The sequence below is a fragment of the Cervus canadensis genome, chromosome 13, assembly GCF_019320065.1.
Source record: "Cervus canadensis isolate Bull #8, Minnesota chromosome 13, ASM1932006v1, whole genome shotgun sequence".
Taxonomy (NCBI): Eukaryota; Metazoa; Chordata; class Mammalia; order Artiodactyla; family Cervidae; genus Cervus; species Cervus canadensis.
In genome coordinates this window covers 24,232,878-24,245,679 of record NC_057398.1, presented here as the reverse complement: position 1 = coordinate 24,245,679, position 12,802 = coordinate 24,232,878, and the positions used below count along the sequence as shown (strand labels likewise).

At 37.4% G+C, this 12,802-nt stretch overlaps 1 protein-coding gene across 7 annotated transcripts in view; it reads left to right on the top strand.

Moving 5' to 3' along the window:
• Positions 1-12,802, top strand: part of RABGAP1L (RAB GTPase activating protein 1 like) — a 669,536-nt gene that overhangs the window by 113,922 nt on the left and 542,812 nt on the right. For all 7 annotated transcript variants that reach the window (XM_043484703.1, XM_043484704.1, XM_043484705.1 and 4 more), the window contains one exon: positions 11,031-11,097. In XM_043484703.1, the coding sequence (XP_043340638.1) occupies positions 11,031-11,097 (67 nt within the window). The remainder of the gene's footprint in view (positions 1-11,030; positions 11,098-12,802) is intronic.

Here is a 12,802-nt window from a genome sequence, read left to right as displayed (position 1 = left end):
CATAAAATGTAGACTTTGCTGTTAGCTCTTCAGTTCACAGTCACTACATAAATGCTTATCCAGTGACTGTTAACATCACTTATTTCAAAGTATAAAGTAGGTTATGGTGTATCTTTTATTTAGTTCAATCACAGACAGCCAAGTGTGTTGTTTTGCCTGCTTGGTCTCTCAATGATAAACCCATGTAACATTTTACAATAATGAATAATTGAAAGAGGTAGCCAACAAAGATGAATGCAACAAATAAATGCAAAGTGATAATATTAAAAATGAAATTGCATGTTATCTTAGAAGATTTGAAAATGGGGACTGCAGTAAATCAACTATACTTCAACAAAAAATTAAAAAAAAAGAAAATGATGACAGCAAAATGAAGATTGGATGAGACCTAGCTCTGCATGAAGTTACAATATGAAGCATATTGAAAAAGTCTGATATACATGATAAAGGCATGATAGACATGATAAAGGCATTTCAACATTTTTTAGTTAAAATTTCACTAGGAATAGAAAGCTTCTTATGATTGAAATGGAGTGTTTATTTTTATGCTGGATTGAAGACCGCGGTAAAAAATAAAATCCAGGTTTTGCTAGTCTTCATGCCACAGTTTTGCAGTTAGTTGCAACACTGAAATATATGTTAATTATAAGAAACTGGAGATCATACAATTTCTTTAGCTGAGTTTTGGAAGAGATATGACATGAAGGCATACAATTGAAAACATTCACACATCCTAACAGGAAGTAACAGTGAGTTGTATTTGTGTAGTGTGGCAAAACATTGACTGCACCGTACAAATTTGAATAGTGCAGGATTTGAATAGTGCATAAGTGGAGTTATAGAAGAATAGCTGACCGTGGGAATGTTGACAGTAGGTTTACACTAGGTATACAGCCAGAAGACCTTAGTGAAGGTGAACTTATCAGCATAAATAAGGCAAGTGGTTTGATGAAAAGGATGAATGTCTTGGGAAGTCAAACCAGCAAAAACTTCATGTTAAAGGATCTCTTAGAGATGTAAAAGTGCAAAGGATAAGATACTGGAAGCTCATTCAGAGTTAGAAAGGAGTATGACAGTTTGCCAAGGCATAGGAAAAAAATGCTTATTTTGTATTATTTATCACATGAGAAGAAAGCAAAACACTGTTTTGTTGTTGTTCACTCACTTAAGTTGTGTCTGACTCTTTGTGACCCCATGGACTGCAGCATGCCAGGCCTCCCTGTCCCTCACCATCTTCGGAGTTTGCCCACGTTCATGTCCTTTGAGTCAGTGATGCTATCCAACCATCTCATCCGTTGCCACCTTCTCCTTTTGCCTTCTGTTTTTCCCAGCATCAGGGTCTTTTCCATGTAAACACTGTTTAAACTATTCTTAATAACTTTTCAAAAGAAAACATTTCAGTTTTCAATATTTCTAAGTACTTTAAAATATGAAATACTAAATAATAGTTTTACTTTTTAAAAAATTTCCCTATGTATTTGTAACTGATGAGAGTTTTTAAAGTTTTGACAAAATATTTACAGGTCACAGGACAATCATAATATTTCCCACTGTTTATAAGATCACAATGCAGTTTCAGCTTGTATGGTTATTTTTATGTTTCCACACTGCTGTGTATAGTGAGGAATGCCTGTATATCTTTCTCTACCTGGTAACTTTAATAGGGAAAAAATAATTTCAACAGTTATTATATAGAAGACTTTTCCAACTGTCTTTTTTGCTTTAACTTCTATAAGATGGCTAGGATTCCAATTTTATGAAATTATTTAGTTCTTTAGGGTTTTTGTGTATTCTAAAGTTATGATAGAATTACAGCCTTTCTTCTTTGTTGTAGTTCTGTTTATTCTGTCATACTGTCACTTTCTCATTTTTAATAGCACAGGTTTAGTTTAGTAAGAGACAGTGTTCTTTAACTGATACTGGTCAGTTCCCTTCCTCTTTTCCTTTTCTTTTCCTCCTTTTTATCCATGGTCTTCATGGAGATATGTATAATTATGATTTTTATGGACTAAAAAAGTAAAAAAAATAGTTTTCTATTGCAGGACATTAACATATAATCCTTTTTCCCCCCTCCTTTTCTCCATCGATTAAGCCTAAAGCCATACAAGATATGCAGAGTTTTTGTTGTTTGTATGGATGCCTTGGTTGGTTGGTTTAGTCATTTATTGGTTTGTGACCCCATGGACTGTAGTTTACCAGGCTCCTTCTGTCCATGGGATTTCCCAGGCGAAAATACTGGTGTGAGTTGCCATTTCATTCTCCAGGGGATCTTCCCAACCCAGGGATTGAACCCAGGTCTCCTGCACTGACAGGCAGATTCTTTACCACTGACCCACCCAGGAAGCCCATATAGAAGCTAACTTGGTATTCAAAGCTGTTTCAAGCTCTATTTTCAGGAAAAGACTCGCTGGGCAGTGTAGAAGGTCAAACTTCACTTAATAATATTGGCAGTTATTGTTCAGTCACTCAGTCGTGGCTGACTCTGGGACACCATGGACTGCAGCATGCAAGGCTTTCCTGTCCTTCACCATCTCCTGGAGCTTGCTCAAACTCATGTCCATTGAGTTGGTGATGCCATTCAACCATCTCACCCTCTGTCGTCCCCTTCTCCTGCCTTCAATCTTTCCCAGAATCAGGATCTTTTCCAATGAGTCAGCTCTTTGCATCAGGTGGCCAAAGTATTGGATCTTCAGCTTCAGCACTTCCAATGAATATTCAGGGTTGATTTCCTTTAGGACTGACTGGTTTGATCTCTTTGCTGTCCAACAGACTCTCAAGAGTCTTCTCCAACACCAGAGTTTGAAGGCATCAATTCTTTGATGCTTAGCCTTTAATATTGTCCAGCTCTCACATCCATACATGGAAAAACAATAGCTTTGACTATAATGACCTTTGTAGGCAAAGTGGTGTCTCTGCTTTTTAATACACTGTCTAGGTTTGTCATTGCTTTTCTTCCAAGGAACAAGTGTCTTTTAATTTCATGGCTGCAGTCACCTTCCACAGTGATTTTGGAGCCCAAGAAAATAAAGTCTGTCACTGTTTCAGCTGTTTTCCCATCTATTTGCTGTGAAGAGATGGAACTGGATGCTATGATCTTTGTTTTTTGAATGTTGATTTTCAAGCCAGGTTTTTCATTCTCCTCTTTCACCTTCATCAAGAGGCTGTTTAATTCCTCCTTCCTGCCATAATGGTGGTGTCATCTGCATATCAGAGATTATTGATATTTCTCCTGGAAATCTACAGAAATGGTATGGAGCTAACAGAAGCAGAAGATATTAAGAAAAAGTGGCAAGAATACACAGAAGAACTATACAAAAAAGGCCTTCACGACCCAGATAATCATGATGGTGTGATCACTCACCTAGAGCCAGACATCTTGGAATGTGAAGTCCAGTGGGCCTTAAGAAGGTTCACTATGAACAAAGCTAGTGGAGGTGATGGAATTCCAGTTGAGCTATTTCAAATCTTAAAAGATGATGCTTTGAAAATGCTGCACTCCACATGCCCGTAAATTTGGAAAACTCAACAGTGGCCACAGGAATGGAAAAAGTCAGTTTTCATTCCAATCCCAAAGAAAGGTAATGCCAAAGAATGCTCAGACTACCACACAATTGCACTAATCTCACACGCTAGTAAAGTAATGCTCAAAATTCTCCAAGCCAGGCTTCAACAGTATGTGAACCATGAAACTCCAGATGTTCAAGCTGGATTTAGAAAAGACAGAGGAACCAGAGATCAAATTGCCAACATCCACTAGGTCATTGAAAAAGCAAGAGTTCCAGAAAAACATCTGCTTCTGCTTTATTGACTACATCAAAGCCTTTGTGTGGATCACAACAAACTGTGGAAAATTCTGAAAGAGATGGGATTACCAGACCACCTGACCTGCCTCCTGAGAAATGTGTATGCAGGTCAGGAAGCAACAGTTAGAACTGGACATGGAAAAACAGACTGGTTCCAAACTGGGAAAGGAGTATGTCAGGGCTGTATTTTGTCACCCTGCTTATCTAACTTATTGCAGGGTACATCAAGAGAAATGCTGGGCTGGATGAAGCACAAGCTGGAATCAAGATTGCCAGGAGAAATATTAATAACCTTAGATACGCAGATGATAACACTGTTTTGGTATAAAGTGAAGAGGAATTAATGAGCCTCTTGATGAAAAGTGAAAGAGGAGAGTGAAAAAGTTGGCTTAAAGCTCAACATTCAGAAAACTATGATCATGACATCCGGTCCCATCACTTCATGACAAATCAATGGGGAAACAGGGACAGAGTTTATTTTTTGGGCTCCAGAGTCACTGCAAATGGTCACTGCAGCCATGAAATTAAAAGACGCTTACTCCTTGGAAAAAAGCTATGACCAACCTAGACAGCATATTAAAAAGCAGAGACATTGCTTTGCCAACAAAGGTCCATCTAGTCAATGCTATGGTTTTTCCAGTAGTCATGTATGGGTGTGAGAGTTGGACTATAAAGAAAGCTGAGCGCTGAAAAATTTATGCTTTTGAACTGTGGTGTTGGAGAAGACTCTTGAGAGTCCCTTGGACTGCAAGGAGATCCAATCAGTCAATCCTAAAGGAAATTAGTCATGAATACCAATTGCAAGGACTGATGCTGAAGCTGAAATGTCAATACTTTGGCCACCTGATGTGAAGAACGGAGTCACTGGAAAAGACTATGATGCTGGGAAAGATTGATGGTGGGAGGAGAAGGGGTTGACAGAGGATGAGGTGGTTGGATGGCATCACCGACTCAATGGACATGAATTTGAACAAGCTCCTGGAATTGGTGATGGTTGGGGAAGCTTGGTGTACTGCAGTCCATGGGGTCGCAAAGAGTCGAACACAGCTGAGCAACTGAACTGAACTGAACTGAACCTGGCAATCTTGATTCCAGCTTGTGATTCATTGAGCCTGGTATTTGCATGTTGTAATATGCATATGAGGGTGACCATATACAGCCTTGACATACCCCTTTCCCATTTTTGAACCAATCCATTGTTCCATATAATGTGTAATTGGCAACTTCTCTAGAGTTTGCAGTGTCCTTTCCCTGTGAGATTTTTTCATTTCAACTGTATATTAACATAGTGAAACTAGAAGCAGGTATATTTTTGTTTCAAAAATGTGGAAAGTGAGGCTTTGAAGTGTGTGACTTGCCAAGGATCACTCTAGGAATTCATAATTTTTTTCTGATAGGCAAAATTAGAGGGGGCAGCAGCAGCAGCAGCAGAGGATGAAATAGTTAAGATAGCATCCCCTACTCAATGGATATTTATTTGAGCAAACTCCAGGAGATTGTGAAGGACAGAAGAGCCTGGCATGCTGAAGTCCATGGGATTGCAAAGAATTGGTCATGACTTAGCAGTTGAACAACATTGACTGATAGGCCAGAAAGTGACAAATTATAACGTTAAGTGACTATGCAGTTTTGGAGTCAGAGTCATGGCCCAATAGTTATGTGGTTTGAGCAAATCACTTCTACTTTCTGGAAACAAATTTTATCATTTGTTGTATGGAGGTTGTTTTAAAATGTGAATGCAACAATATAGTAAATGTCTGAAAACATTCAATAAACAGCTGCTATAATATGGTAATTATTAATATGATAACACCATAATCTTATTCTTAGGAGGTTTGATTTCAAATTTTGGGTCAATAAATAATGTTAGATGTGTTTTCTCTGTGCTTTGTTAACCTTCTATACTAACAGTTATCATAGAACTTACCATACAGGTTGTAATTGTCTATTATTATTTTTTTTTTATAATTTTTTTTTTCCAGTGGGTTTTGTCATACATTGATATGAATCAGCCATGGATTTACATGTATTCCCAATCCCGATCCCCCCTCCTAATTGTCTATTATTTTCCTCCTATACTAGATTGTGAACTCCTTGAAAAAAATAGGTGTAATAGCAGTTTGCTGAAAACATTATTTATAGAGTTAATAAGAGAAGGTTGAATGCTTTGAATTCCCTAGTGAAGCACTTAATATTCACATTAGGTGTTTGTGGTACTAATAATATCTAATTACTGAGATGTTATTCCTAATAGACCCAGCTTGTCTCCATAGGAAACCTGTTGTGCTTTAATGAAATATAATTTTGGAAATGGCTGTTATAGCTTGATAGAAAACAATTATACAGTTTTAATGCTGGAAGAATCCTTAGAGTTCATGTGTTGTACGTCTTCTATTTTGTAGAAGAGGAAGCAGAGCCCCAAGGGGATAGGTGCTTTCACTAAGGTTACACTATTGTCACTTCGTGTTGACAGTGAAGTGAAAGTTGCTCAGCTGTGTCTGACTCTTTGCAACCCCATGGACTATACAGTCTATGGAAATATTTAGGACAGAATACTGGAGTGAGTATCTTTCCTTTCTCCAGGGGATCTTCCCAACCCAGGGATAGAACTCAGGTCTCCCACATTGCAGGTGGATTCTTTACCAGCTGAGCCACAAGGGAAGCCCAAGGATACTGGAGTGGGTATCCTATCCCTTCTCCAGGGGCTCTTCCCTACCCAGGAATCAAACTGGGGTCTCCTGCATTGCAGGAGGATTCTTTACCAACTGAGCTATCAGGAAAACCTGACAAACACCGTATAGAACTTTAATTTTTAAAACAAGCAAAAGAAAAGTAGGGATGATACTTGCTAAACTCTTAGTATTGGTTCCTGAGGGGGCTGAGATTAGAGAGAAGGAGAAATTCCCTACATACTTTGGTATTCTTTAGCTTTTTACAGTGACTATATGATAGTTTTGTAACTTAAATGAAAGTGAAGGTCGCTCATTCGTGTCTAACTCTTTGCGACCCCATGGACTATATAGTCCATGGAATTCTCCAGGCCAGAATACTGGAGTAGGTAGCCTTTCCCCTCTCCAGGGGATCTTCCAAACCCAGGGATCGAACCCAGTTCTTCTGCATTGGAGGAAGATTCTTTACCAGCTGAGCTACAAGGAAGGCCCTTTGTAAGTTAAAAACCCATAATTGGGACTTCCTTGCTGGTCCGGTGAGTAAGACTCTGTGCTTCCAATTCAGGGGGCCCGGATTCGATCCCTCATCAGGGAACTAGATCCCACATGCCACAAATAAGATCCATCACAACCAAATAAAAAAATAAATAAGTAAATAACTAAACCAACCCCAAATCCTATAATAGGAAAAATCATATGTAAAACACCCATGAGAGATGCAGGCTGAAACAAAATATGTAGAGAATGTGAGACATGTCTCTGTCCTCATTGACCTGACTTTTTAGTTGGAGAAACTAAGTTGTTTTAAATTAATGAATTTATTTTATATACAAGCAACTCCTGCAGCTCAATTCCAGAAAAATAAATGACCCAATCAAAAAATGGGCCAAAGAACTAAACAGACATTTCTCCAAAGAAGACATACAGATGGCTAACAAACACATGAAAAGATGCTCAACATCACTCATTATTAGAGAAATGCAAATCAAAAACCACAATGAGGTACCATTACACGCCAGTCAGGATGGCTGCTATCCAAAAGTCTACAAGCAATAAATGCTGAAGAGGGTGTGGAGAAAAGGGAACCCTCTTACACTGTTGGTGGGAATGCAAACTAGTACAGCCACTATGGAAAACAGTGTGGAGATTCCTTAAAAAACTGGAAATACAACTGCCATATGACCCAGCAATCCCACTTCTGGGCATACACACTGAGGAAACCAGATCTGAAAGAGACACGTGCACCCCAATGTTCATCGCAGCACTGTTTATAATAGCCAGGACATGGAAGCAACCTAGATGCCCATCAGCAGATGAATGGATAAGGAAGCTGTGGTACATACACACCATGGAATATTACTCAGCCATTAAAAAGAATTCATTTGAATCAGTCCTAATGAGATGGATGAAACTGGAGCCCATTATACAGAGTGAGGTAGGCCGGAAAGATAAAGAACATTACAGCATACTAACACATATATATGGAATTTAGAAAGATGGTAACGATAACCCTATATGCAAAACAGAAAAAGAGACACAGAAATACAGAACAGACTTTTGAACTCTGTGGGAGAAGGTGAGGGTGGGATGTTTCGAAAAAACAGCATGTATACTATCTATGGTGAAACAGATCACCAGCCCAGGTGGGATGCATGAGACAAGTGCTCGGGCCTGGTGCACTGGGAAGACCCAGAGGAATCGGGTGGAGAGGGAGGTGGGAGGGGGGATCGGGATGGGGAATACGTGTAAATCTATGGCTGATTCATATCAGTGTGTGACAAAACCCACTGAAATGTTGTGAAGTAATTAGCCTCCAACTAATAAAAAAATATATATATAAATAATGAATTTATTTTAGTTGGAGGATAATTGCTTTTTCAATATTGTGATAGTTTTTGCCATACATCAACATGAATTGATGTTGGGATACATGTGTCCCCCAGTCCTGAACTCCCCGTCCTCCTCCCTCCCCACTCCATCCCTCTGGGTTGTCCCAGAGCACCAGCTTTGGGTGCCGTGCTTCATACATCATACTTGTGCTATAATGTACATGTTTCAATGTTATTCTCTCAAATCATCCCACCCTTGCCTTCTCCCACTGAGTGTAAAAGTCTGTTCTTTACATCTGTGTCTCCTTTGCTGCCCTGCCTGTAGGATCATCTGAATTCCATCAGTTCAGTTCAGTTCAGTCGCTCAGTTGTGTCTGACTCTTTGTGACCCCATGGACTGCAGCACGCCAGGCTTCTCTGTGTATCACCAACTCCCAGAGCTTGCTCACACTTCATGTCCATCGAGTCAGTGATGCCATCCAACCGTCTCATCCTCTGTTTTTCCTTTCTTCTCCTGCCTTCAATCTTTCCCAGCATCGGGGTCTTTTCCAGTGACTCAGTTCTTCGCATCAGGTGACCAAAGTATTGGAGCTTCAGCTTCCGCATCAGTCCGTTCAATGAATACTCAGGACTGATTTCCTTTAGGATGGATTAGTTGGATCTCCTTGCAGTCCAAGGGACTCTCAAGAGTCTTCTCCAACACCACAGTTCAAAAGCATCAATTCTTTGACGCTAAGGTTTCTTTATAGTCCAACTCTTACATTCACACATGGTTACTGGAAAAAACCATTCCATATACATGCATTAATATACAGTATTTGTTTTTCTCTTTCTGACTCACTTCAATCTGTATAATAGGCACCAATTTCATCCACCTCATTAGAGCTGACTCAAATGCATTCCTTTTTACAGCTGAGGAATATTCCATTGTGCATTTGTACCACAACTTCTTTATCCACTGGTCTGCTGATGGACTTCTGTGTTACTTCCATGTCCTAGCTATTGTGAATAGTGCTGCAGTGAACATTGGGGTACATTTGTCTCCTTCAATTCTGGTTTCCCCAGGGCGTATGCCCAGCAGTGGGATTGCTGGGTTGTGTGGCAGTTCTATTCTTAGTTTTTTAAGGAATCTCCACACTGTTTTCTGTAGTTATAAAGAATTTAAGGCACAATTAGAAATAATACAATGAAGTGGCTGATTAATATTTAATTTGTATAGACAGTGTTTGTTATGTGAGTTCAAAGACAGTTCATAGCAATTTATAGGAATCATATTAAAATTATGAGTATTAGGTTATAATTATCTCTATTTTCATTGATTATATTTTGCTCACTGCTACAATAGTGTGTTTGGAAGGTTTTCCTCAAAGCCCACTGACTTTGTTGTATCTTTATTATATATTTGATCATTTTTACATGACTTCTGGAAAGTATCCTCAAATATTTACAGGAAGTAAAATTTTTTTTGTTTTACCACTTACTAAGCTCATATTTGCATAGGACCACTCTTTTTTTTTCATTTATTTTTATTAGTTGGAGGCTAATTACTTTACAATATTGTAGTGGTTTTTGTCATACATTGACATGAATCAGCCATAGATTTACATATATTCCCCATCCCGACCACTCTCTTGTCTTGTTTATGGAAGGACAAACCCTGCTATTGGAAAAGTAAACCTTTGGAAAACAAGGATCAGGTTTAGTATTGACTGCTCAGCTGCCATTACTTTGAAATTTAAAAAATCTTATATTTAGTTTGTTTATATTCTTTACTCCTTTTATAAAATGCTCCATAGCATATTTTTAATGTTTGGAGAACTGTAATAAAAACTACTCTATTCTAGTAAGTGTGGGTATACATTGTTGGCAGAGAGGTGCACTGTAGATAGATCACGTTGCCTCTTGAGTACAAGAGGTATGTAATAGCCATATGAGTTTAAGTAAATTAACTTTTCTGGAGTTTACATTTCCTAACAATAAAGAAAAAATAATGATATCATAACAAATATAAAGAAATGTTAGGTTTAACTGAATTTTATAGTTGATGAAAACCCTTTACAAATAAAGTGATAGTGTTAATTGGATTCCTAAAACTTCCTTAGCATCAGGAGGCACAGAATAAGTAGTTAATAATATATGCTGGATAGTATCTTCACTAGTATAATAACATTTTTTAGTAATGAGTTTCATATGACTTTTTTTTTTTTTTCAAACTGAAGATACAGTATTGATAGTGTACTCAGTGAACATGACTGTTGAGGGCCAGTTGATTGATTGTATTAATCTGGCTTGATGCAAAGAGAGAGTACAGTGTTTTATTCTAATTATTTTTTAAGTTTTCTTACTTTTAATTTAATTATATTAGTTGATCAATATGTTTGGAATAACTCTAAGGCAAACAATCTCTAATTTTTACCTAGAAATTAGTTCATGTCTCAGTACTGTATTTTGTTTCAGTTAACAATTTGTGGCTATTTTTATCACAGTTTCTGTTCATTTGTAATCTTTCAGAAGCAGAAATAGAGATCTGGGAATTTAAATAATTTATTTCTTTGTGATTTTATTATGTATCTTGATGGATTCTTATTTGTGATGTTTCTCTAAAAAAAGTTATTTGTAAGTATAGAGCTAGACAGATTGTATAGTTACTATTAAAAGGCTTTTGCTCACTGGGCTTCTATATATTCTTGATACCTCATTTCTTCTTTTTTTCCCCCCAATATTTTCAGATGTTTTGGAATGTTATTAAGCCCAGGTCGAAACGTGAAGAACAGTGACATGCATTTACTGGATATGGTAATGAAAATCTTTAGCACCTTAACCAAGTATAGTTGATAGTTATTTTATGTTTTTAAAGTATTTTCTATTTTGAAATCGTCATTTTATCAAAATTACTTCTAACTTTCAGCTGTGTGATAGTAGTCATTTAATTTGGAACCCCATACTTAAAATTTCTAATGAGCGAGAAACTTAGGAGTTAAAAAACTTTTGTAGAAAGAATCATATGCACGTTGAAAGCAGATAAAAGGATAGTGTTATGAAAAAGTTCATCTACTCATCTGTTTGACTTCTTAGGAAAATATCCTTTCTTTGAGCCAAACATAACAAGTACATGATTATAACAGGCATATCCAGAGTGGATATGGTTCCTTTCATTTATTTTAATGCAGTGGTATTGATGTTAATTTGAGTACTGTGATGGATGCGTTTGTTTTCTTTAAAGCATTTCCCTTTCTGAGTTGTTCCTTCTTGATTACCTTTCATTAGCAAAGTATATTTACTGTGGGAGTGGTATTCATTTAAGGAATGCCCTTGAAGGTAAATATATATTTAAGAGTTGGTATTTGATGTAAAAATGGCAAGCCATCTTAACTTTTAAACAGAAATACCTGTTAATAGTGCAGTTAATGAAAACATCCAGTTTATGGTTTAGAAATGTTGTAAGAAATAGTTATTTTAGTATAAATATAAAGTTCTTAAATGAGATTTTTCTTTTAGGTAGCACTACATGTTCTCCTTTCAGCTGTATTTTGCAAATGTCATTTAAATATCACAAATTATATCATCTTTTTCTTTATTTCAGGATAATACCACAGTGAGTTTTTAGTATTAGTAGGATGGTTTATTCAGCATTTTTGAGCACCAAATTGTATGCCAAGTATTGTGTGAAGTGCTGGCATTATAGATATGGTAATAAAGTTCCAACATCTTTGGGTTCATAATCTTGTGATGGAAACAGATCTTTAAATCTGTAATGATATCATTGGGTTAAATGCTCTCATAGAGTCAGTACAGTGAGCCACAGAAATAGCGAGGAAGCATTGCTTGGGTAGGTAAGGTAAGGACAACCAGTTACATTAAATGTGAAAACAAATTAGCTATTGGTTCATCTCTCTTCCATCCATTTTTACAGCATATCAGTAATGCAGGTGGTTTTGCTTAAGGCAAGAGATAGCATTTTGGAGCCCTGAAAATTCTGTGAGGAGGGAGTTTCAAGGACATTAAATACTTATCAGCTCCTAGATCCTAATTGGTAATGATCTTGCAGAGTTTAAAAGATTAAGATGAATCACTGGCAGAGACTTAGAGACCTGGCGTGAGCTTCTGATCCCCCTTCACTTGTAGTGCATCCCTCCACCTTGAAGAATCCATACTGAAATCAAAGGCTTGTCAGCACTGAAGCTCCTGTAGGGAGCAGTGGGCTTACCAGTGCAACAAATAGTTGATCAAGTTGGAGAGCTTGTATGTACAATTATCAGCAGTTGTGATTTGTTGTCACCCAATGCTATTAATCTTCATGGTATCTTAATACACAGTTATTGAGCTTTAACCAGACTACATCTAATAAAAAGGAACTCATTACCTTATAATGAAGACTATGGGACAGTTGTGGTTATTACAGGTTATACCTTTGTAATCACCTGAAATCATATTCCTTGTAACTTTGCCTAATGTGTCTTAGTTCTGCCCTTTAGAGCAAGATATTAATACTTCTATGACA